The sequence below is a fragment of the Callithrix jacchus genome, chromosome 8, assembly GCF_049354715.1.
Source record: "Callithrix jacchus isolate 240 chromosome 8, calJac240_pri, whole genome shotgun sequence".
Lineage (NCBI taxonomy): Eukaryota > Metazoa > Chordata > Mammalia > Primates > Cebidae > Callithrix > Callithrix jacchus.
Window position 1 is genome coordinate 112,894,131 of NC_133509.1, and position 22,791 is coordinate 112,916,921.

A 22,791-nucleotide genomic window follows, 5' to 3' on the forward strand; every position below is an offset into this window, starting at 1 on the left:
CTCCCAGGTAGCTGGGATTACAGGCACCTGCCACCAGAGATGGGGTTTCACCATGTTGGCCAGGCTGGTCTTGAACTCCTGGCCTCAAGCTATCTACCTGCCTCGGCCTCCCAAAAATGCTGGAATTACAGGTGTGAGCCACCACCCCGGCCTGTTTTTGCACTCTTATTCATCGATAAAGACTCAGTTTAAACGCCAGTCCTTTGAATAAATCTTTTCTCTTCCAGAAAGCCTGTTCTTATCGCCTTTGCCAATACTCACCCCTTAATGCTTGTATTACTAACTTGGCAAGTACACCGTGCCCCGTGTAGTTATTTTTCTGCATGCCTTAACTCTCCAGCTATGTGGTGAGTACCCGGGGGCAAAGACCCCGTCTTGTACATCTTTTTGTAAGGTCCCTGCCATTCTGGGACTGGGTCTGGTAGAGGGGCATTTGTGAATGTTCTGGAGATACTTACTCCACTTGCTCACTTTGGACAACCCAGATAGAGCATAAAGTTAGCTACTCCTGATCAGCCTGGTCTCAGGGACCCACAGGCTCAGTCTTTCTGAGTCCTGCTCTCATTGAGAATTAAGGGAACCTCCAACATTATATGAAGGAGAATGTTTTCCCCAACTAACCATGACTTAAACATAAGGAATTTGTTCTGTCTCTAACAAGAAGCCTGGAGATGGGAGGGTTGACTCAGTTGATGAACAAATTCAGGTCCCTGGGCTAATTCTCATGATCCTCTGGGCTTTCCATCACAATTCCAAGATGACTGGGGTGGTTCCAAGCTTCACATCTTCATTCAGTGGTGGCTAGAGGCAAGAATAAGGACCTATGTCTCCTTATATCATTTAAGAGCAAGAAAACCTTTCCTAGAACTGTTGGCCTCCTTCCAACAGCCTCCTCCTGGCTCATCAGCAGGTCACATGTCCCTGCCTAAACCAGTCAGGTGGCAAGGGGCTAAGAGTGCAGAGCCAGCCCTGAACTCAATCCAGATTCCCTGCTCGGGCCAAGGAGGGGCTGTGCCTCCCTACAGAGTATGACCCCAAGGGATCAAGTGAACAAAATTGGGTTCTTTTTTTTTTTTTTGAGACGGAGTCTCACTCTGTTGTCCAGGTTGGAGTGCAGTGGCATGATCTTGGCTCACCACAGCCTCCGTCTCCCGGGTTCAGGGGATTCTCCTTCCTCAGCCTCCCAAGTACCTGGGACTACAGGTGCTTGCCACCAGGCCTGGCTAATTTTTGTATTTTTAGTAGAGACGGGGTTTCACTATGTTGCCTACGCTGGTCTCGAAATCCTGACCTTGTGATCTGCCCACTTCGGGCTCCCAAACTGCTGGGATTACAGGCGTGGGCCTGGGTTCTTTTAATAAAAAAGATTAGGATGAAGACTGTTAGGTAGACACCCAACAGGCTTTACTGCAGACACCACCATCAGGATGTGTCTTAGTTGGAGACTCTGCTGCTCTAAGAGCTGTCCCCCATCAGTAGCCTGGGTGGGTGAAGGAGCTGAGAGGCTGTCACCAGACCAGTCCTGACCTTGCTGAGAGGGGAGTTGCTGTGGTGAGCAGGGGACTTGTAGCTGTGGCCACAGGCACTTCTTGAGGTCTGGCTTTGTGTTGAGATGTTCCAGTCTGATAGCTCCTGAGAGGCATTTCAAGTTTTGCAATGACTCAGTTTTCAGCAGCCCACACGTGCTCCTGAAAGGACCGAGAGCCCTGCTGCTTTGGAGAGAAGGAGGTAGGAAAGCCTTTTGACAGCACCCCTTGGCCCCTTGTTATGACTTGGCACTGATTACTTCCTGAGACCCTATCTCTGGTGACCCTCCCAGTGCTGCTTGGAGGTGGGTACAGAGGGTATTGGCATTCCCAATTTTTGGGTGAGGATACTGAGTTGAAAGAAATTAGAGGACTTACTCAGAGTCATGCAGTCCTGCTGTGAGGTGGGGAGGTGTGGTATTGACAGATGGTGAGGGCAAAGGCTGGGTTCACGTCCCATCTCACCACTTACTACCACTTCACTTCTCAATGCCTTTGTTTCCTCATCTTTTTTTTTTTTTTTTTTTGAGTCGGAGTTTTGCTCTTGTTACCCAGGCTGGAGTGCAATGGCGCGATCTCGGCTCACCGCAACCTCCGCCTCCTGGGTTCAGGCAATTCTCCTGCCTCAGCCTCCCGAGTAGCTGGGATTACAGGCACGTGCCACCATGCCCAGCTAATTTTTTGTATTTTTAGTAGAGACGGGGTTTCACCATGTTGACCAGGATGGTCTCGATCTCTTGACCTCATGATCCACCCACCTCGGCCTCCCAAAGTGCTGGGATTACAGGCTTGAGCCACCGCACCCGGCCTGTTTCCTCATCTTAAATGGGGATAATACACTGATAGGGTTGTTGTGAGGATTAAATCAATTATACATGCGAACATTGTCAAAGTGCCTGGCTTCTTTAGTAAATGCTCAATATATGGTGCTTATCGTCACCATCATCATCATCATATCTTTGGAGACTGAAAAGGGGTCAGAACCACACTCATGTTCAAGATTTGACTGGGAGCAGTTATCTGCCTAGAGCTGTGAAGAGTACAGGGACAGGGATCGTGGGGAAGCCAGACCCCAAACTTAAAGTGGGTCAAGGGCTGTGGTGATGACCAGTGCAAAGGGCTGATCCTGGATCCTAAGCCAGGGCATCAAATGTTGGACCACAGGTGGGATGAGACTGGTGAGCAGTCTCATGGGAGGACAGTGGTAAGCAATGGAGTGTGAGCAGGAGCGTAGGTCTGGCAGGGTGCAGGCTGTGGGGCAGGACTTGGGAGTTGGGTTGAAGTCAGGTCAGCCTGAACTAGGCTTGGAGGTGTAGGAGACCAGACTCACCTGCTCCTGGCTTCTAGGGCTCCTTCCAGACCTGATCTAAAATTGGTGGCCAGTGAAAAAGCCTTCGAGAAGAACCTGGTCTCATTCAGTGTATCCTGTGCCACATCCAACACTTTCCTAGACGTGTGGTTGAGACATCCCCTTCCAGGTTTGTCAGGGTATACAGTGCCTGGGGCTAGACTTCTCTATGGGGAGTGCTCCTAGCTGTGCCAAGACAGTGATGCCTGAAGCTCCCTCCTGGGGCTTCTTTGCAGCCCTCTGGTCGCAGCCTGCCAGACCCCTGCCACCCCTGGCCCCACTGCCCACACCAACCATTTGTTCCTGTCTCCCCATTGCTTTCTCAGGACTTAGAGATTCGCAACAATGCAGCCAACTACCTCCCCCAGATCAGCCAGCTCCTCAACCACGTGCCGCGCCAGATGCTGCTCATCTTAAAGACCAATGACCTGCTACGTGGCATCGAGGCCGCTCTGGGCACCCGGGCCAGCGCCAGCTCCTTTCTCAACATGTCACGCTGCTGCGTCAGGGCACTAGCCGAGTGAGTGTGGCCTCCTCCCTCTCCTCCCTCTCCTCCCTTCCTGTCCCCCTGGCCTGCCCCAGGGGACCCACTCTTGCCTCCACTTTTCCCCACCAGACCACAGGGCCCTGCCTGAGCTTCCCAAACTCCAGATCACCCTGCAGGAAAAAGTTAAAGTTTGAAATGTTTTTTGGCCATCTCAACCTCATCCAGGTATCCCGTTTGAGGTCAGGAAGCCCTGATATGTATCTCTCTGCTAACTGGTCCTGGGACTTGTCAGCCAGGCCAGTGCTCTTTGTCCTGCAGGTGAGACTGACTCAGGTTCTCTTGAGATCTCAGATCTTTTTATTTATTTATTTAATTTATTCTCTTTTTTTGAGACAGAGTCTGACTCTGTCCCCCAGGCTGGAGTACAGCAATGCAATCTTCGCTCACTGCAACCTCCATCTTCCAGGTTCAAGTGATTCTCCTGCCGCTGCTTCCTGAGTAGCTGGGATTACAGGTGCCCACCACCACGCCCAGCTAATTTTTATATTTTTAGTAGAGATGGAGTTTCACCATGTTGGCCAGGCTGGTCTCAAACTTCTGACCTCAAATGATCCACCTGCCTTGGCCTCCCAAAGTGCTGGGATTACAGGTGTGAGCCACCATGCCCGGCCTCAGATCTTTTTAAATGCCTCAGCACCTTTGGGCATTAATGAGGAAGAGAAGTGTGCTTCCTCAGGGAGCTAGTTCCAGAGGAAAGAGGGTTTTAGTCTCTGTAACTGAGTGTGAGGAATACGTCAGAAGTACCATGCCCTGGCTGATAGTTCTCACTCAAGAGAGGAAGCCTAAGATGGTGTTCAACTCCCAGCCCTTCCATGCTAGGCGGGGAATGGACCGTTCTGGGAACCTGTCTGGTGAAGGGATATTTGACCACATAGATCATGTACCCACTATCAAATATTGAATTAGTTTACAGCATAATATACTGCACACTGAAAGGGCCAACTCTGATTTATTCTTCCTCTGAGAGTTCAGGAAATGAGTCTTGAATAGGTCATCATCATAAACACCAATTTTCATCATGTCCTTTTGTTGGTGTAGAAGGGATGGAGCTGGGCTGAATTCATAATGGCCTTAGCTTCCCAGGACCACCTGACCAGGTTTCCAAGTGATTCTTATCCTTAGAAAAGTTTGGAAAGGCTTTGACTGTTTTTGAGTTTGGGGGATTCTTGGTTGGCATTATTTACTATGCTTTTGGAGAAAGAAACATTGGAATGTTCTACCTAGCGGGTTTGTTGGACCTTTGATGCCATGTGAAACAACTGCTTTTATTTATCCCACTTATTTGAAAAATGCCTTTGAAATATTTGAGTTCCTCTGGCTCCTGACTGGGTAGTGGTAGAGTATGATCCTGTATCCAAGAGCAGTGCTTAGGGTCAAGGAGTTGGTGAGTTGTCCAAAGCCACCATCTTTAATTTTTCTAAATGATACAGAGCTGGCGTTTCTTGCCTCTTTATATCTCTTTTCTCCTTTCTTCTTTCCCTTCTTCCAGGCACAAGAAGAAGAATACTGGTTCATTTTTCAGAAGGACCCAGATCTCTTTCAGCGAGGCCTTCAGCTTATGGCAGATCAACCTCCATGAGCTCATCCTGTGTGTGAAGGGGTTAAAGCTGGCCGACCGGGTCTTGGCCCTGCTATGCTGGCTGTTTCCTGCTGTACTCTGAGTGGAATTGCTCTCCCTCACCCCGTTCTGGTGTCTTTCCACTCCTCAGCCCCTGGTCCTGCCTCCATGCCGCTGCTCCATTTTTGCCACATGGTGGCCTGCAGCCCCAGAGTCACTGTCCATGGCACCATCCTCCTCCCACTTGGGAATCCTCTCCGCACACTGTGGCCCTTGTGTCGGGGCCCACAAGCTGAACTGTGGCATAGCTCTCTCTTCTTCTCCAAGACGACTCAGCAGCCTACATTCCCACTCCTGGCATGTGCCATTGGGTTGGATATCCTCGCTACTTCCGTTAATCCTTCCCATTGTCAAGACGTGCCACTGGGGCAAACTGATCTAGCGAGTTTGATTTTGTTGCAGGTGAGAATGGTCTCTGAACTTGACAGAAAACAGCTTCCCTTTCCTTGCCATGTCACCCTCCAGAGGAAGTCACACCTCAGCGAGGTGGTTTGGCATCTGGGGCAGACTCCATTGCAGCCATGAGCTCATGGCTGTCACAGTGACCTTTGGTGTTTTCTATACAGTGTTTCAATAAAAACTCCTTCAAGGTTGCAGGTTTGTCCTTCCTAACTCACCGGCCTCTCATCTGACCCCAGGCACATGCCCTTCCAGTGCCCTCATGATCCTTGCCAAGGGCTTATGGTTCCTCTTGGTTGCTGCTTCCTCAGGGTTTCCTAGGGAGACCTAGGGAACGCAAGGCCGGGGACTGGTTGTTGGGCTTTGTGTTCTAGGTTGGGAGTTCAGAGTGGACCGGAACTGAGTATCGGTGTGATCTTCTGCTTGGCTTCTTACACCTATAATCCTTCCAACCCGTGGGGCCACTTCCACTGTGGGCCCACTTCCTGTTTCTTGGAGGTTTCTCTCACCTTCCAAGACTCGGAGACTTCGGTTGGAGGAGTTAAGAAGCCCAAGGCCAGGAACTCAGAGGCTCTGCTGAAACCCTGGACCTTGGTGTTCTGTGACCTGGACACCAACCTTGTTCCACTGTATCCTGAGTTACCCCTTTGGTTCTCATTCAGTGGCGCCAGCGTCAGGCATGGAATTCTACTTGTCTCCCACCAGTCCTCCTGGAGACCTTAGTCCTGCTGCTGAAGCCTCCGTCACTGTGGCAGGTTGTCCCTCTGCAGCTCCTGTGTCTGCACCCCTTTGCTTGCTGCCAGCACTGCTCTCCCCCAGCCTGGTTGTCTGCTCCTGTTTCTTGGACATCCCTAACCTCCTGCTCTAATTCCCACGTCTTTGTTGTCGGCAGGTCCTACTGTCCGCTCTCACAGACAGTCATTGTATTTGAGCCTCTCTGATCTTACTTTGCCCAATTCACAAGAGCAAAAAATCCCCTGCATTTGAGCCTCATTTTCTGTTCTCTTTATTCATAGTACAGCAAGCAGATTTTTCCGTGATCAGCGACAATTCACAGTCCTTTTATTTCCTGAAAGAATTAATTGTTCTTAGTGACCAGTTGGAGGCACCCAGGGACCTGAGAGTATAATTTGCAATATCTGTTATTAATCATGAGGATGTGTGCTGCATAGTATATTTTATGGTGTCTTTTATAGCCACCAAAGTAAATATGAATGTCCTTTCTGTTCAAGGTCATGGTTATTTGCTTTTCACTTTGTATGTGTGTAATGGTTGGCTTCCTGCTGTCCTGGGATCTAAAACATCAGTATGGTGCCAGTGGACCCAGCACCCACCATTAGCTGGGGTGAGCAGGGAGGCAAGAAGAGCTGGGAGTATGGGGCCATGTGAAGATAGCAAGGGAGGAGGTAGATGTTTACCAAGTGCCTTCCATATGTGAGAGCCCATTAGGCTCTGCAAATATGTTACATCTTTGAGTTGTCCTGTGATGGAGGGGTTATTAGCCTCATCTTACCGAGGTGGGAACCAAGCCTCAGAGAGGTTTAGTAATTTGCCTGTAGTCACACAGCTGCTGAACAGTGGCCTATGGTTTTTAAATTCTACAGTGCTGTGGAGATGGAATACAGCCCCTTGGGCTGTCTTATATGCCTGAGTTTGGGTCTCAAATGCCCTGAATTCAGAGGAAATTGGATTTCCAGGGGTAGGGTGAGGGGAGGGAGTACATGGGTAGAGAAGACAAAAGCCCTGGAAGATGCAGATGCACCAGATGTTACCCCAGCACCTAAGACAGGATGGACCTGGACCACTACATTTCCGCAGTGCAGTTCTGACACTGACCAGCTGCAGTAGAGCAGACTCTGCAGGCTTAAGGATACAGCTGCCCATCAGACTGCCCTCACTTCAGCCACAAGCCTCAGGTTTGGGGGGCCCCAGACCACCTGTACTTCTGAGCAACTACAAATTTGGGGATTCCTGTAGTCCCTTCGTGTTTGATCGTTTGCTAGAATGATCCACAGAACTCAGGAAAGCACTCTATTTGTAATTACGGTTTTATTATAAAGGATATAACTCAAGACCAGCCACATGAGCCACACAGGGGAGTCCTGAGTGCAGAGCTTCCATGTCCTCTCCCCATGGGATCAAGGGGCATCGCCTTCTTGGCACATCAGTATGTCCACCAAGTTTCAGTGTTCAGAGTTTTTATTGGGGTTCCATGACACAGGCACTTTTGATTGAATCATGGGCCACATTAAATGATCTCAATCTCTCAGTTTCTCTCTCCTCCCCAGAGGAGGCTGGGGTAATCTTGCCCCCATTCAAAGTCATCTAGTTAGTATGAACTTAGGTGTGCCACAAGGGGTACACCCTGAATAACAGACATTCCTATCCCTTGGGAGTTTCCAGGGATTTAGAGGAACAGCACAAAGACCAGGCAAATTCTTTATCATTTCACAACCACTGTGGTGTGTTCTTGACCTCTCCTGGGGCTGTGGCAAGTTTTACTGACCAGCTGCTATCCTGGGCCTTCTACTTGGCTAGGGTGGAGTCATCTCTGGAGTCCAAATCCATAGGAGAACCTTCTGTCCCAGATGCCGCTCTGCGGTTCAGAAACACGCTGGTGAACTTTGCCCTGATCCCTTCTCTCTACTGTGGAATTTGCCATGAGGGTTGGCCATTGATTCTGCCACTTCCTCCACCCCCTAGCAGAGACAATGTCTCTCTGCAAGGCATCACCAGTTTTGATGAATGCTTTCTCTTAACCTGTGGATACTTATTTAACATAGTTGTTGACCTCTTTGATTTAGCAACATAGCTATTGTTCCTCCCACCTCTTCTCAGGTGGAGGGAAGAGGAATTCTGACTCTGGCTCATTTGGTCCAGAGACTCTCAGACATGTGAGTGTAGATGTTGTGGCTTATGGTACAGTGCTCATTACCATGCAAGCATTTAGAATTGCACCATTTGGTTGGGCATGGTCGCTCATGCCTGTAATCCCAGCACTTTGAGAGGCTGAGGTGGGTGGATCATGAGGTCAGGAGTTTGAGACTAGCCTGGTCTCAAACTCCTGTTTGAGTTTGGTGAAACCCCGTCTCTACTAAAAATACAAAAATTAGACGGGTGTGATGGCACGCACCTGTAGTCCCAGCTACTCGGGAGGCTGAGGCAGGAGAATCGCCTGAACCCAGGAGGCAGATGTTGCAGTGAGCTGAAATCACACCACCGCAGTCCAGCCTGGGTGACAGTGCAAGACCTCATCTCAAAAAATAGAAAATAAAAAGAATTGCTCCATTCTTTGTTATTTCCAGGGGTGTTGAAATCTGTTATTTAAAAAGCTACACATGCTCTCATTTCTCATGAGGTGCTGCTCAGTTGTCAGGTTAACTTCAGCATTTCTAGCCTACTCTCAAGATCAGAGATGGTCTGTTTGAGCATTACAGGATGCCCAGGGCCCTCCTGCCACAGCTGCAGGGCTCCAAAACTGCAAGCGTCTAATAACATCCTGGAAAACAAAGTGGCTCCAAGAGGCACCCCAGCAAATCCTGGGCAATGGGACTTGTTGGAGGTTTGGAATAGCCCTCACTTTAGGCAAATGTGAGAGTCTCAAATGGAGTCACACAGAGTGGCACTTGGGACTGAAGTGGGTAGGAAGCGTGTAGCCACAAGAAGCTAGGATCCAAGCTGGGAGCTGGTGATCAGGTATGATCTCAGCAGGATGAAAGAACCACAGAGGGTGGTATCTTCCTGGCAGCCTGGCCCAGGAGAGCGGTGCTGTTTCTTAGGCTAGATCAGAAGGGCCCACATCTAAAGAGAGGTCTTGAATGCCGGGCAACCAGGTACCACTGCTACTGGTAACTGGTCAAATGGGAACTGTGGAAAACCAGCCCTCCCAGCCCACCCCACAAGCCTTAAGTCCACAGAACATTTCGGTAAAAGCTGTTTGGGGCTGGGCTTGGTGGCTCACGCCTGTAATCCCAGCACTTTGGAAGGCCGAGGCAGGTGGATCACTTGAGGTTAAGAGTTTGAAACCAGCCTGACCAACACGGTGAAACCCTGTCTTTACTAAAAATAAAAAATTAGCTGCGTGTGATGCTGGGTGCCAGTAATCCCAGCTCCTCGGGAGGCTGAGGCACAAGAGTCCTTTGAACCCAGGAGGCAGAGGTTGCAGTGAGCTGAGATGGTGCCATTGCACTCCAGCCTGGACAACAAAATCGAGAAACTCCGTTTCAAAAAAAAAAAAAGCTGTTTGGTAAGGAGCCATTTGTTCAAAAAAGCCTCTGCCCTTCTTTCTCTTTTTCCTTTTTGTCCTCGTCCTCCTTGCTTCCTTCTCCCTGTCTCTCCTACTCTTTCCTTCCTGGGAGTAAAGTCTATTAAAAGGCTGCACAGGCTGCCTTGGTTCTCACTCCTTTACTGATGGAAGGACAGGGTCAGCCCTTGGAAGAGTAAATGTTGAACCCTGGGCTCTACCTGCGATGCCCTTTTCTTGCAGTTAGTGCCTCCTGGCCTGGTTTGCTTGGCTTCTGCAGAAGCTACCTCAGCCCTGCCATCAGCTAGGCAGGACGTCATCCCAGCCAGGTCACTGTGCCCCTGGCCAGCACTGCTCGGGGCAATGAAGGCTCTTTCTGGCCAGTTCTGCCTTTGGCTTGATTATTGCAGAGTTCCTCTGATATGTGTCCTATTTTTCATTTACTGTGTGTGAAAAGAAAGGGTAGACTCTACAACTGGTGAAATGATGGACGTTAAGCCTCCCTGACCCCTGCCATTTCAGCTCCTATTTCCTCATTCCCTCTCCCTGCACGTTCATTCTAGGGCAATGCCTCTCAGATTTTCATGCATAAATGAATAACTTGGGATCTTGTTAAAACACAGGTTCTGACTCAGTGAGTCTGGGATGAGGCCTGAGGTTTTGCATGTCTAACCACCTCCCAGGTGATGCCAATGCTGCTGGTCCATGGACCACACTTTGAGTGGTGAGGATCTAGGTCAGTGGTTCTGAACATGCGATCCCAGGATCAGCAGCACACTCATCACCTGGGAACTTGTTGAAACATGCAAATTTTCACTGCAGACTCGCTGAATCAGAAACTCTGAGGGAGACCCACCCATCTGTTTTAATAAGCCCGGCCCTGGATTCTGATGCTTGCACTCACATTCGAAATCACTGATCTATGATTCTCAACCCTACCTGCCCAGAGCAACCACATGGAAAGCTTCACATGCTCAAAATTCTGATTTAATTGGTTTGAATGGGGGCTAGGCATCTTTTTGAGATAGGGCCTCACTCTGTCACCCAGGTTGGAGTACACTGGCACCATCACAACTCACTGTGACCTCAACCTCCTGAGCTCAGGTGATTCTCCCACCTCAGCCTTCCAGGTACCTGGGACTACAGGCATGCACCATCATGCCTGGCTTTTTGCTTTTTTTTTTTTTGTAGAGATCAGGGCGGGGGTCTCACTATGTTGTCCAGGTTGGTCTTGAACTCCTGAGGTCAGGTGATCTGCCCATCTTGGCCTCCCAAAGTGCTAGGATTACAGGTCTGAGCTGCTGCACCCTGCCAGGTGCCAGGCACTTTTTAGAATTGTATTTTGTCTTTAAATTGCACCAGCTTCCTCACTAATGTCCTCTGTGTTCCAGGCCCCATCCAGGGTGCCCCCTGGCATTCAGTTGTCATGTATCCTTAGTCTCCTCCCATCTGTGACAATTTCTCTCACTCTCCTTGTCTTTCATTGAGCTTGACACTTTTGAAGAGTCCTGCCCAGGTGTTTTGTAGAATGTCTCTCAATTTGAGTTTGTTTGGTGTTTTCTTGTGATTAGACGGGAGCTCTGGGTTTTGAGACAAACACAACCCAGGTGAAAGCAGACCTCTCATTGCATCCTATCCAGAGAACAAGTATCAACATGATTTAGTGTTTTTGTTCTTAAATGCTCACCCGCTGGGGTTGGGACCCTGCTTCAGGCCCTCACACCTTCCAGGGAAGGAAGGAATGCAGCTCATGAACTCCACCTGTGGGCATTAGGCAGCACCTCTGAGATTAAGAGAGCCTGGATACTTCCAAATTAAAAGGCACTCCAGAAACTAAAAGCTGCAGATACCCCGCAAAAAGGTAATACAGGCCGGGCACGGTGGCTCACGCCTGCAATCCCCGCACTTTGGGAGGCTGAGGCGGGTGGATCACGTCAGTTCATAGACCTTAGCTGGGCGTGGTGGCGGGCGTCTGTAATCCCAGCTACTCTGGAGACTAAGGCGGGAGAGAATTACTTGAATCCAGGAGGCAAAGGTTGCAGTGAGCCGAGATTACGCCATTGCACTCCAGAACGGGCGACAGTGTGAGACTCCATCTCAAGAAAAAAAAAGGAGAGAAGGTAATACAAAGCTTTCATGTTTACATTGACCACAGATTCACTCTTTATGCATCTTTATGCATACACACAAATGTAATGACAAATGGATGTAATATCAGAAACATGAACATTGAGCCCTTCTTCCCAAAAGGAAGGTCTGGCGCTGTGGATTTTGTTTTCCAGGCGTATTTGCCGTTCTAGAAATGGGACTCCCCAGTGAGGTGTTGGCATGGAGCTCTCTCATCAGTCTCCACGGGTGGTGGGCCCGGAACCCTCTGCACCAACCCAACCTGCAGCCACCTGTTGGTGCCCAACAAGGGCCAGTCAGCGTCTCACTTGAGCTGGTGGCCAGCTGTATCAAACCCATGACTCCTAGGTGATGAATGTTGGAAGTGGTTGGTGGCCCTTTCTGTAAGTGGGTAATCATGGAGAGGGAGGGCTGCAGGGACAGATGGTCAGCAGTGTGGACTTTTTTTCTCTCCAAGGCTGACCCCGGGTGGGATGTGAAGCCCTTCCTGGCTCCCCAGACTGCTGAACTGGGGACAGAGGTCGGGGCTCTGGCTGTTCCCTGTCCTCTTGGAGTTGTCAGCACAACTCAGTTGCCAGGGCTGTGTAGTGGGTGGGAGATCTCCTTCCCTGCCCACTTCTTGCTTGCAGTGGGAGGGAGGTCTTGTTCCCTGCCCACTGCTTGCTTTATCCTGCCAAAAGTAAGCATGTGCACATCAGCATCTACAGACCTCTGTTGATGGATGGTGAACTCATGGTCTGGGCCTTTGAGTTGGCCTAAGTTCAAATCCTTTTGCCCTCAGGGTTCTGTGTGATCTTAGGCAAGTAATCCAACCTCTCTGGACATCAATTCCTAAATTTGAATAGTGGAGATAATAGTACCTGCCTTGTAGGGTACATTGGGAGGATCAGGTTAGATACGGTGTACTTGGAGAAGTGTTTGGAGAAGATAAACTGTAGTAAGTCCTCCATAGATATTGTTTATTTTTACTATTAGCTGCTGTGGCAGACTATTTCCAACCCCCTTAGCTCTTGCCTTCTACTTGAGAGAATAGAAAAGTGAGATCTTGCTTTCCCAGCCTCCCTTGCAGCTAGAAGTGGCACATGACATGTGAGGTGAAGGGGAATCTTATGGAAGGCTTCTGGGCAAGTAGTTCTTTTTTTTAGATTAGAGATGGGGTTTCATCACGTTGGCCAGGCTGGTCTTGAACTTGTAGCCTCAAGTGATCTGCCTGCCTCAGCCTTCCAAAGTGCTGGGATTATAGGCGTGAGCCACCACGTCTGGTGGAGTTTTGTTTTAGAAGTTGATAAAGGTATCGTTTGTTAGTGTTGCCCCTAACTTTCTTCCTGTAAGGGAAATTGGTGTGGTTTTTGACGCCTAGAACTATAGCAGCTGTTTTGTGACCTTGAGGTAATAAGCACAACATAACGTTTTTTTTGGTCACTGTAAGGACTGAATTATGTTCTCCCAGCATTCTTATGTTCAAATTCCAACCCCAAATGTGACTATTTGGAGATTGGGCCTTAAAGGAATCAATTAGGTTAGATGGGGCCCTAATCGGCGTCCTTGTAAGAAGAAGAAGAGGCACCAGAGCAAAAGAAAGGCTAGATGAGGACATAGTAAGAAGGCGGCTGCCTGCAAGCCAGGAAGAGAGCACCACAAACCAACTGGCTGGCTCCAGCCTCCAGAACTGTGAGAAAACAGTTTCCATTGTGGGGCCACTTTTCTATTGTTTCCTATTGTTTAAGCCATGTGCTTTACGGTACTTTGCTATGGCAGCCTGAGCTCATACAGGCACTTGCCTCCCCTGCCGAATGCTGGGTGGTCCCCCTTCCCAGAATTTATGGATGTTGGACTGAGGCCTCCTAGGCACCAGTGAATGAATGTGAAATACATTTTATTACTTTCATAGTAAATAGCAAAAGGATTCCCGAAGGAGAAGGGCTCAGTTCCATCTGGAGTGAAACCTGGGTGAGAGGTACCTGGGGCAGAATGGCTCTGGTTTTTATTGTGGCAGGGGTGGAACCAGGAGGAGGGTTCCCATGCACAGCCAGGGTTTGCCTGTCTTGAACTTCTCCACAAGCAACAAGTGGGGGGGCCTTGAGCTTTCTTACGGGTTGGCCCAGACCTATGCAAAAGGGTAAGAGGGAGGCGCAGGGCTTCAAAGCTGTCAGAGGTCAACATCAGAAATGGAGTCAGCTCTATTACACACGAGAATCCAACAGGCTGGAGGAGCCCATGGGAAGGATAGGAAGAGCCTGGGTCTCTGATGAGCCCTCCTGTCCTCTGTCCTCGCTGACTGTGGCTGCAGGAATGGGTTATGTGCAAGAGCAGACACATGATAAATGTCTCTTGAAGAAATGAACATGAAAGGGGTGCTTTCAGAGTCTGAGGAGCTTGCTTTTGAGTGTTCTTTAATCAAATGCTCCTACACCAATGGCTTGGAGGAGGTGGTCAGGAAGCCTGTGTCAGGACACAATGATCATTTGTATTAGTTTGTTATTGCTGCTAAATCAAATTACCACAAAGTTAGTGAGCGGCTTAAAACAACACAAATATATTATCTTAACATTCTGGAGGTCAGAAGTCCAAAAATTAAGGTATCATCCAGGCTGCTTGCTTTCTGGAAGCTCTGGAGGAGAATCTGTTTTGTTGCCTTAGTTTGTAGAGGCTGCCTGCATTCCTTGGCTCGTAGCTGCATCACTCCAACCTCTGCTTTCCATGTCACAGCTGACTCTGACCCTCCTATCTCCCTCTTGGGAACAGCCTTGTGATTACACTGGGCCCACCTGGATAATCCAGGAATATCTCCCAATCTCAAGATTCTTCATTTAATCACTTTCCTGAAAAGTTCTTTGACTATGCAAGGTAATGGTTACGGGTTCCAGGGAATAGGAAGTGGATCTCTTTAGGGGGCAGGGAGGCCTTATTCTACCTGCCACACCACTACATTCTGTGGTAGGCCTGGGAATGCTAAGGTAGGCTTCATTCTGAGTGGAAGAATTAGTTATCAATAAATTAATAATAATAATAATAATGACAGCTAATACTTTTTTTTCTTTTTTTGAGATGGAGTTTCGCTCTTATTACCCAGGCTGGAGTGCAATGGTACGATCTCAGCTCACCGCAATCTCCGCCTCCTGGGTTCGAGCAATTCTCCTGCCTCAGCCTCCCGAGTAGCTGGGACTACAAGCACGCATCACCATGCCCAGCTAATTTTTTGTATTTTTAGTAGAGACGGGGTTTCACCATGTTGACCAGGATGGTCTCGATCTCTTGACCTCAAGTGATCCACCTACCTGGGCCTCCCAAAGTGCTGGGATTATAGGTGTGAGCCACCGCGCCCGGCCTGACAGCTAATACTTACTGAGCACTGACCACTTACTAGCTTCTTTGCATGGATTCAATTTCAACTCATGTGAAACTCTGTGAGTCTAGGGACCACTAATGTCTTCTTTGCACAGGGGAGTAAATGGAGGTATGGGAGGCTTAGGTTGTTTTTGGGAGGCCACACAGACAATGAATGGTGGGCTCAGGCTTTGAATTGAGGTAGTCTGTAGCCAAAGCTTGGCCTCTCACCCTCTGACCACATGCTAAATTCTTGACTTTCTATTTTCCTTTGCTGGAGTAGGTGCTTCCACAGAGCCCAGTCCTGCCAAGGCTGCTAGAGGTTGGATGCTTTCTACCTTCCCACCACGTCCTCCATCTGGAGCTGGTGGGCTCTGGCAGCAGTGGTGGGCTTCTGTGGCTCTGTGTGTTAGTCTATTCTTGCACTGCCATAAAGAAATAATTTAAATGACCAGATCTCACGAGAACTCACTCTCACAAAGACAGTACCAAGCCATGAAGGACCCATCTCCATGACCCAAACACCTCCCACCCGGCCCTACCTCCAGCATTGGGGGTTATAATTCAACATGAGATTTGGGTAGGAACAAATGTCCAAACTATATTACTCCTACAGTGGGTGTAGCTGGTCAGGGGTACCCACTGAGCAGTCAACTCTGCACAGAGCAGGAGTCTGTATAGCTCAGAGCTCACCCAGCCAGCAGGGCATCAGACACCCACCTTGGGCCTCTGCGGATGCTGGGACACACCCCTTTCTAGGAAAATCTTTGTAAGGGGAGTTAATGTTGGCAGAAATTCAATTCTGCCCAATAGTAAGTAGGGATATAGAAGTTCTTCCTTTTTCTCTCCCTCCCAAGTGTTTAGGGAGAAGTGGCAATACTGTGAAGGGATTTAGGAGAGAAATCATAAACATTTAGATGTTTTGATGAGCTGATTAGAAGTGAGTTCTGACTTGTAGTAGTTGACATTCACAATAATCTGATGGCAGGAGGTGTCCTAAGAAGGCTCTGATCTTTCCCTACCTTCAGCCTGGATTGGATTCTCTGGGCAGGGGCCAGTGTCACGTACACTGGGTCAGGCAGCTGGAGGTCCAGTCCATCATCCTAGTTCTACTATCACTGGGCAGGTAGCTTTGTTCCCTGAGCCTCCACTTCCGCTGCTGTGAAATAGCAGTGGTTATCTGCAGGTTGGCCTTCTCAGAGGGCTATGGTGAACGTGAATAGACAGTGCCAGTGCCAGTGAGTGTAACAGGGAAAAGCAACAGTAAAAAATCAACAGATACGGCTGGGCATGGTGGCTCACGCCTGTAATCCCAGCACTTTGGGAGGCCCAGGCAGGCAGATCACGAGGTCAGGAGCTCAAGACCATCCTGGCCAACAGGGTGAGACCCCATCTCCACTAAAATACAAAAATATAGCCAGGGGTGGTGGCATGCACCTGTAGTACCAGTTACTCAGGAGGTTGAGGCAGGGGAATCGTTTGAACTCAGGAGATGGAGGTTGCAGTGAGCTAAGATCACACCACTAAACTCCAGCCTGGGTGACAGAGCAAGACTCTTGTTTGTTTGCAAGCAAGCAAACAAACAAACAAACAAAATCTAACAGATACACAGCTTGGTAGTGGACAGTCTATTTACCTAGCATCCTTTGCAGCTTTAACAGGACTCCCTTCCATTACTCCAAGTGTGCTGACCTCTACATCTCCCACAGGCCTCAGGAGTAGACAGATGGCCACCCCTCTGGCGGCAGAGATTGATTTCAGTGTGGGCTCATGCCTTCAAGCAGAACTTCCTGCCTCTTTCAGCTGGAGCTCTGAAAAATAAATAATTTTCTGCTGATTGTGAAGATCCAGGGGCTATCTTGCCTTCTTGATCATTTGAACCTCTGGATGTGGTCATTCCCACAGGCCAGAGCCACCCCTGATTTTTCAATAATATGAACGAGTAAATCTGCAATCTTTCCCACACCCCCATTTTTTTTTTTTTTTTTTTTTTTTTTGTAAATTACTTTAAATTGGTTGTCTGATTTTTTTTAGCTGAAAGAGCCCTGAGCATTGCAGCTATTATCTTTAAGGGCCCTGGATCCATCTGGGAACTGTGAGAGCCTAGAGAAGTCTAGAGGAGAATTCTTATATGTCTACAGGGATAGAAAATAAAAAGACATCAACAGACGGGACACTCTCCACAGAGCTGAATGAGAGTAAACAGGGTTAAATTGTGTAAGTTCTTATTGCTGTTGTTGAGATTATGAGAGTAAGGGCTACTGATTAGTTACTTTATATTCTCTGTTTTCTGGTCAAAAACAGCAGAAAGAAAGAAAAAAAAAAAAAAGGCCCATGTGATTCTGGCTAGATGCCAGTTGTGTGGATATATTTTTGCCAAATCATGCCTGTGTTCAAATGACCCATGGGGTTCTTAGAGCTGGCTATGTAGCTGGAATAGGCTTAATTTCTCATATTGATTGTTAGTTACTGTCCTCACAGGTCACCCCCAGAGAGTTGGCAGGAGCTGTTTTCTTAATCACAGTATCAGTTAGATACAGACATCCCTGGGAGCATTTAACATAAGGACAGTCTCACATGGGTGTTCTCTATCTGCCGGCAAGCGAGGCTGGTCAGTTCACTGGAGCCATGCTGAATCAGGGACAAATTTAGGAACTGGGATTGTAATTGCTGTGTGTGGAAACCTCTCTCTCCCACTCTGTTCTTCATCTCATACATCTGGTTGGGTAAAGTGATAGCTTAAGTGAGGGTTGAGGGTTGTCACCTCTCTCTTCGTGTTCCAGGTTATGCCATCATTTAGAGATTCCTGAACAGGCTGATCTTAGTGATTTACAGACACCAGGCTCAACTATGTCTGTGGTCTGGCTGTTTGCTTTCTATACTAGTGACAAGTCTCAAGTCCTGCCTTCTATGGGGAACCTCCAAGACCACTCTGTTCATATTGCCTCCCTCTGGACACTTCTCTCCACTCCCACCTTTCACACTCAACTATCTGCCCACCTGGTGCAGTCCTTGGAGACCGAGGATCGTTTCCCCCTTGTCTCTCGCATGCCTTTTTACACCACGACAGTGGAGGCTGTAGGCAGCCTTTCATTCATTGTGTGGCCATTTATATATGCCTCAATCCATTTCAGTGCCCATTTACAGGAGAGGGAAGTGGAGAAGCAGGATGAGTCTGGCACAATGCCTGCCTTAAGGAACTTTAGTCCCTGATGAAGGGATGCAAAGGGAGCCAGAAGCCTGGAGTCTGGGAGGAGAGAAAGAGATTTAGACAACTCTTGGGAACCAGCGTGCTAGTCTGCAGCTCTATCTGGAAGCAAGATTTGAGGAGACCATCTCTCTATTTCTCTTTGAGGCCAGGATCTCCCAGGATTTCATTTTGACCAGGAGACCTGCTTTTATTGTCTCAGTGGGTGGTGCCACCAGCATTTACCTGGTCCAGAAGCCAGAAGAGTCCATCTTTATACTTCTCCTTGACCTTTATAGCAACTGATATGGTTTGGATCTGTGATCTCACCCAGCTCTCATCTCCCCAACACGAGGGAAGGAGGTAATTGGATCATCGGGGCAGTTTCCCCCATGCTGTTCTCATGATAGTGAGTGAGTTCTCACAAGATCTAATGGTTTTCTAAGTGTTTGGAAGTTCCTCCTTCTCTCTTTTCTCTCCTGCTGCCTTGTGAAGAAGGTGCTTTGCTTCCCTTTCACCTTCTGCCATGACTGTAAGTTTCTTGAGGCCTCCCCAGCCACGTGGAACTGTGAGTCAGTTAAACCTTTTTCCTTTATAAGTTACCCAGTCTCAGGAATTTCTTGATAGCAGTGAAAATGGGAGAATACAGTAAATTAGTCCTGTGGAGAGTGGGGCACTGTTAACAAAGATAATTGAAAATGTGGAAGTGACTTTGGAACTGGGTAATGGGTAGAGAATGGAACAGTTTGGAGGGATGAGAAGAAGACAGGAAGATATGGGAAAGTTTGGAACTTCTTTGAGAACTTCCCTTGCTCCTTGAGACTTGTTGAATCATTTTGACCAAAACATTAATAATCATGTGGACAATGAAGACCAGGCTGAGGTGGTCTCAGATGGAGATGAGGAACTTCTTGGAAACTAGAGCAAAGGTGACGCTAGCCATACTTTAGCAGAGACACTGGTGGCATTTTGCCCCCTGCCCTAGAGATATGTGTAACTTTAAATTTAGGAGAGATGATGTAAAATGGAAATTTATGTTTAAAAAGGAAGTGAAACATAAAAGTTTGGAAAATTTGCAACCAGACATGCAATTGAACGGAAAAACCCATTTTCTGGGGAGAAATTCAAGCTGGCTGCAAAAATTTGCATAAATAATGAGGAGCCAAATGTTGATCACCAAGACAATGAGGAAAACGCCTCCAGGGCATGTCAAAGAGCCTGTTGGCAGCCCTCCCATCACAGACCTGGAGGCCTAGGAGGAAAAAATGGTTTTGTGGGCCAGACCCAAGGCCCTCCTGTGTGCAGCCTTGGTACTTGCTGCTCTTGTCCCAGCAGCTAGCTCCAGCTCCAGCCATGGCTAAAAGGGGCTAAGGTACAGCTCGAGCCATTGTTTCCGAGGGTGCAAACCCCAAGCCTTGGTGGTTTCCACATGGTGCTGGGCCTGTGGGTGCATAGAAGTCAAGAACTGAGGTTTGGGAACCTTCCTCTAGATTTCAGAGGACATATGGAAATGCCTGGATGTCCAGGTAGAGGTCTGCTGCAGGGGTAGAGCCCTAATAGATAAATTCTGCTAGGTCAGTACAAAGGGGAAATGTGGAGTTGGATCCCTCACACAGAGTCCCCACTGGGACCCTGGTTAGTGGAGCTGTGAGAAGAGGGCCACTGTCCTCCAGACACCTGTAGGTCCACCAATAGCTTGCACTGTGTGCCTGGAGAAGCCACAGGGACTCAACCACCAGCCTATGAAGGAGTTGCCCAAGGCTGTGGGAGTCCACTCCTTGTATCAGTATGCCCCAGATGTGAGACATAGAGTCAAAAGAGATCATTTCAGAGCTTTTAGATTTAATGACTGCTCCTCTGGATTTTGGGCTTGTATGAGGCCTGTAGCCCCTTTGTTTTGGCCAATTTCTCCAATTTGGAACAGAAGCATTTACACAATTCCTATACCCCTTTTGTATTTAGGAAGTAACTAACTTCCTTTTGATTTTACAGGCTCATAGGCAGAAGGGACTTGCCTTGTCTCAGTTAAGACTTTGGACTTGGAATTTTGAGTTGCTGAAATGAATTAAGACTTTGAGGTACTGTTGGTAAGGCATGATTGATTTTGAAGTGTGAAAAGATATGAGATTTTGGAGGGGCCAGGGGTGGGATGATATGGTTTGGCTCTGTGTCCCCACTTCAATCTCATCCCCAATTATAATTCCTACATGTTAAGGGAAGGAGGTGATTGGATCATAGGGGTGATTTCCCTCATGCTGTTCTCATGATAGTGAGTGAGTTCTCACAAGATCTGATGGTTGTAAAAGTGTTTGGAAGTTCTTCCTTTGCTCCTCTCTCTCCTGCTACCTGATGAAGAAGGTGCCTGCTTTCCTTTCATCTTCTGCCATAATTGTAAGTTTCCTTAGGCCTCCCAAGCCATGTGGAACTGTGAGTCAATTAAACCTCTTTCCTTTATAAATTACCCAGTCTCGGGTATTTCTTTATAGCAGTCTGAGAGTTGACTAATACAGCAACCCTTTCCTATCCCCATCCTTTCCTTCCCTCACCAGCACCTGGCTCAGACCTGATCTCCTTACAAGTTTCCTGGCCTCATGTCTTGTGCTCCTTATCCTCCTTCCCCAACCCCCTCCCTCTGCCACCAAATTGGTTCTTGTTCACCTAAAGGCAACTTGCCTATAGGCACATTGCCAAAAACTTGTTTGCCTAAGGATCAGTTCTCCCAAAGGCCAGTTTACTTAAAATAAAGACAGAGTCTCACTCTGTTGCCCAGGCTGGAGTGCAGTGGTGTGATCTTGGCTCACTGCAACCTCTTCCTCTTGGGTTTAAGTGATCCCCCTGCCTCAGCTTTCTGTAGCTGGGACTACAGGCACAAAAACCCCGTCTCTACTAAAAATACAAAAATTAGCCTGGCTAATTTTTGTATTTTTAGTAGAGACGGGGTTTTACCATGTTGGCCAGGATGGTCTTGATCTCCTGACCTTGTGATCCACCTGTCTCAGCCTCCCAAAATACTAAGATTACAGGTCCACCTGTAATTACAGATCCACCGTGCTCAGCCTGTTTTTATTTTTTTTAAGACAGAGTCTTGTTCTGTGGCCCAGGATGCAGGGCATCTTGGCTCAATACAACCTCTGCCTCCCGGGTTCAAGTGATTGTCATGCCTCAGACTCCTGAGTAGCTGGGATTACAGGTGTGTGCCACCCCATATGGCTAATTTTTGTATTTTTAGTAGAGATGGTGTTTTCCATGTTGGCCAGGCTGGTCTCAAACTCCTGGCCTCAAGTGATCCACCTACCTTGGCTTCCCCAAGTGCTGGGATTACAAGCATAAGCTACTGTGCTTGGCCAAACTCAAGTATGTTTGAATATATATATATGTATGTGTGCATTTTTTTTTTTTTTTTTTGAGACAGAGTCTCGCTCTGTTGCCCAGGCTAGAGTGCAGTGGTGGGATCTCGGCTCACTGTAACCTCCACCTCCCAGGTTCAAGCGAGTTTCCTGTCTGGGCCTTCTGAGTAGCTGAGACTACAGGCAGCTGCCACCATGCCTGGCTAATTTTTTTGTATTTTTAGTAGAGATGGGGTTTCACTGTGTCAGCCAGGATGGTCTCCATCTCCTGACCTTGTGATCCCCTCGCCTCAGCCTCCCAAAGTTCTGGGATTACAGGTTTGAGCCACCATGCCCGGCCCATGTTTGAATATTTTTAGATCCATTGACCTCCCTATTACTTCTTGCCTTACCTTTTTTTTCCTCCTTTGGCATTTTAAAGGTTTTAAAAATTAATTCATGAAAGAACATTTGATTTAATTTTGTGTTTCTAATAAGTGTTTATTAAACATGAAGCTTTTGATGAATGATTATTGTGTATTCTTTTAGATATTTTTTCTAGGTTAGCCACTTTAATGAACTTTAAAGATAACCAATATTTAGCCATTTTGTTTAAAGATACTTTCCTCAAACTATAGCTGTCCTAGCAATAAATATTCAAGACACTAATTATAATCAATTGTTACACACTGTCATCTTGGTCCCTTAACTCAGAGTACATTAATTTTCGATAGAAAAGTGGTGGGTAGGCTGGGCGCAGTGGCTCACACCTATAATCCCAGCACTTTGGGAGGCTGAGGTGGGTGGATCACGAGGTCAAGAGATCAAGACCATCCTGGTCAACATGGTGAAACCCCGTCTCTACTAAAAATACAAAAATTAGCTGGGCATGGTGGTGTGCGCCTGTAGTCCCAGCTACTCGGGAGGCTGAGGCAGGAGAATTTCTTGAACCCAGAAGGCGGAGGTTGCAGTGAGCCGAGATTGTGCCATTGCACTCCAGTCTGGGTAACAACAGCGAAACTCCATTTCAAAAAAAGAAAAGTGGTGGGTATTAATGTTAAGTTTTGTGTGGCACGTGATATTTTATGAATTAACGACCTTGAAAAAGGATTATTCTTATATGCAGTACCACTGGCTTGCTAA

At 48.0% G+C, this 22,791-nt stretch overlaps 1 protein-coding gene across 15 annotated transcripts in view; it reads left to right on the forward strand.

The window, feature by feature from the left end:
• Positions 1–20,454, forward strand: part of ADCK1 (aarF domain containing kinase 1) — a 152,060-nt gene extending 131,606 nt beyond the window's left edge. For 14 of the 15 annotated variants that reach the window (XM_035261183.3, XM_035261187.3, XM_035261191.3 and 11 more), the window contains 2 exons: positions 3,201–3,394; positions 4,911–5,632. In XM_035261183.3, the coding sequence (XP_035117074.2) occupies positions 3,201–3,394; positions 4,911–5,082 (366 nt within the window). In that variant the 3' untranslated portion in view covers positions 5,083–5,632. Of the gene's footprint in view, positions 1–3,200; positions 3,395–4,910; positions 5,633–20,314 lie in introns of those variants that run through there. The other variant, XM_078335522.1, reaches the window with a different exon arrangement.
• The last annotated feature ends 2,337 nt before the right edge of the window (positions 20,455–22,791 follow it).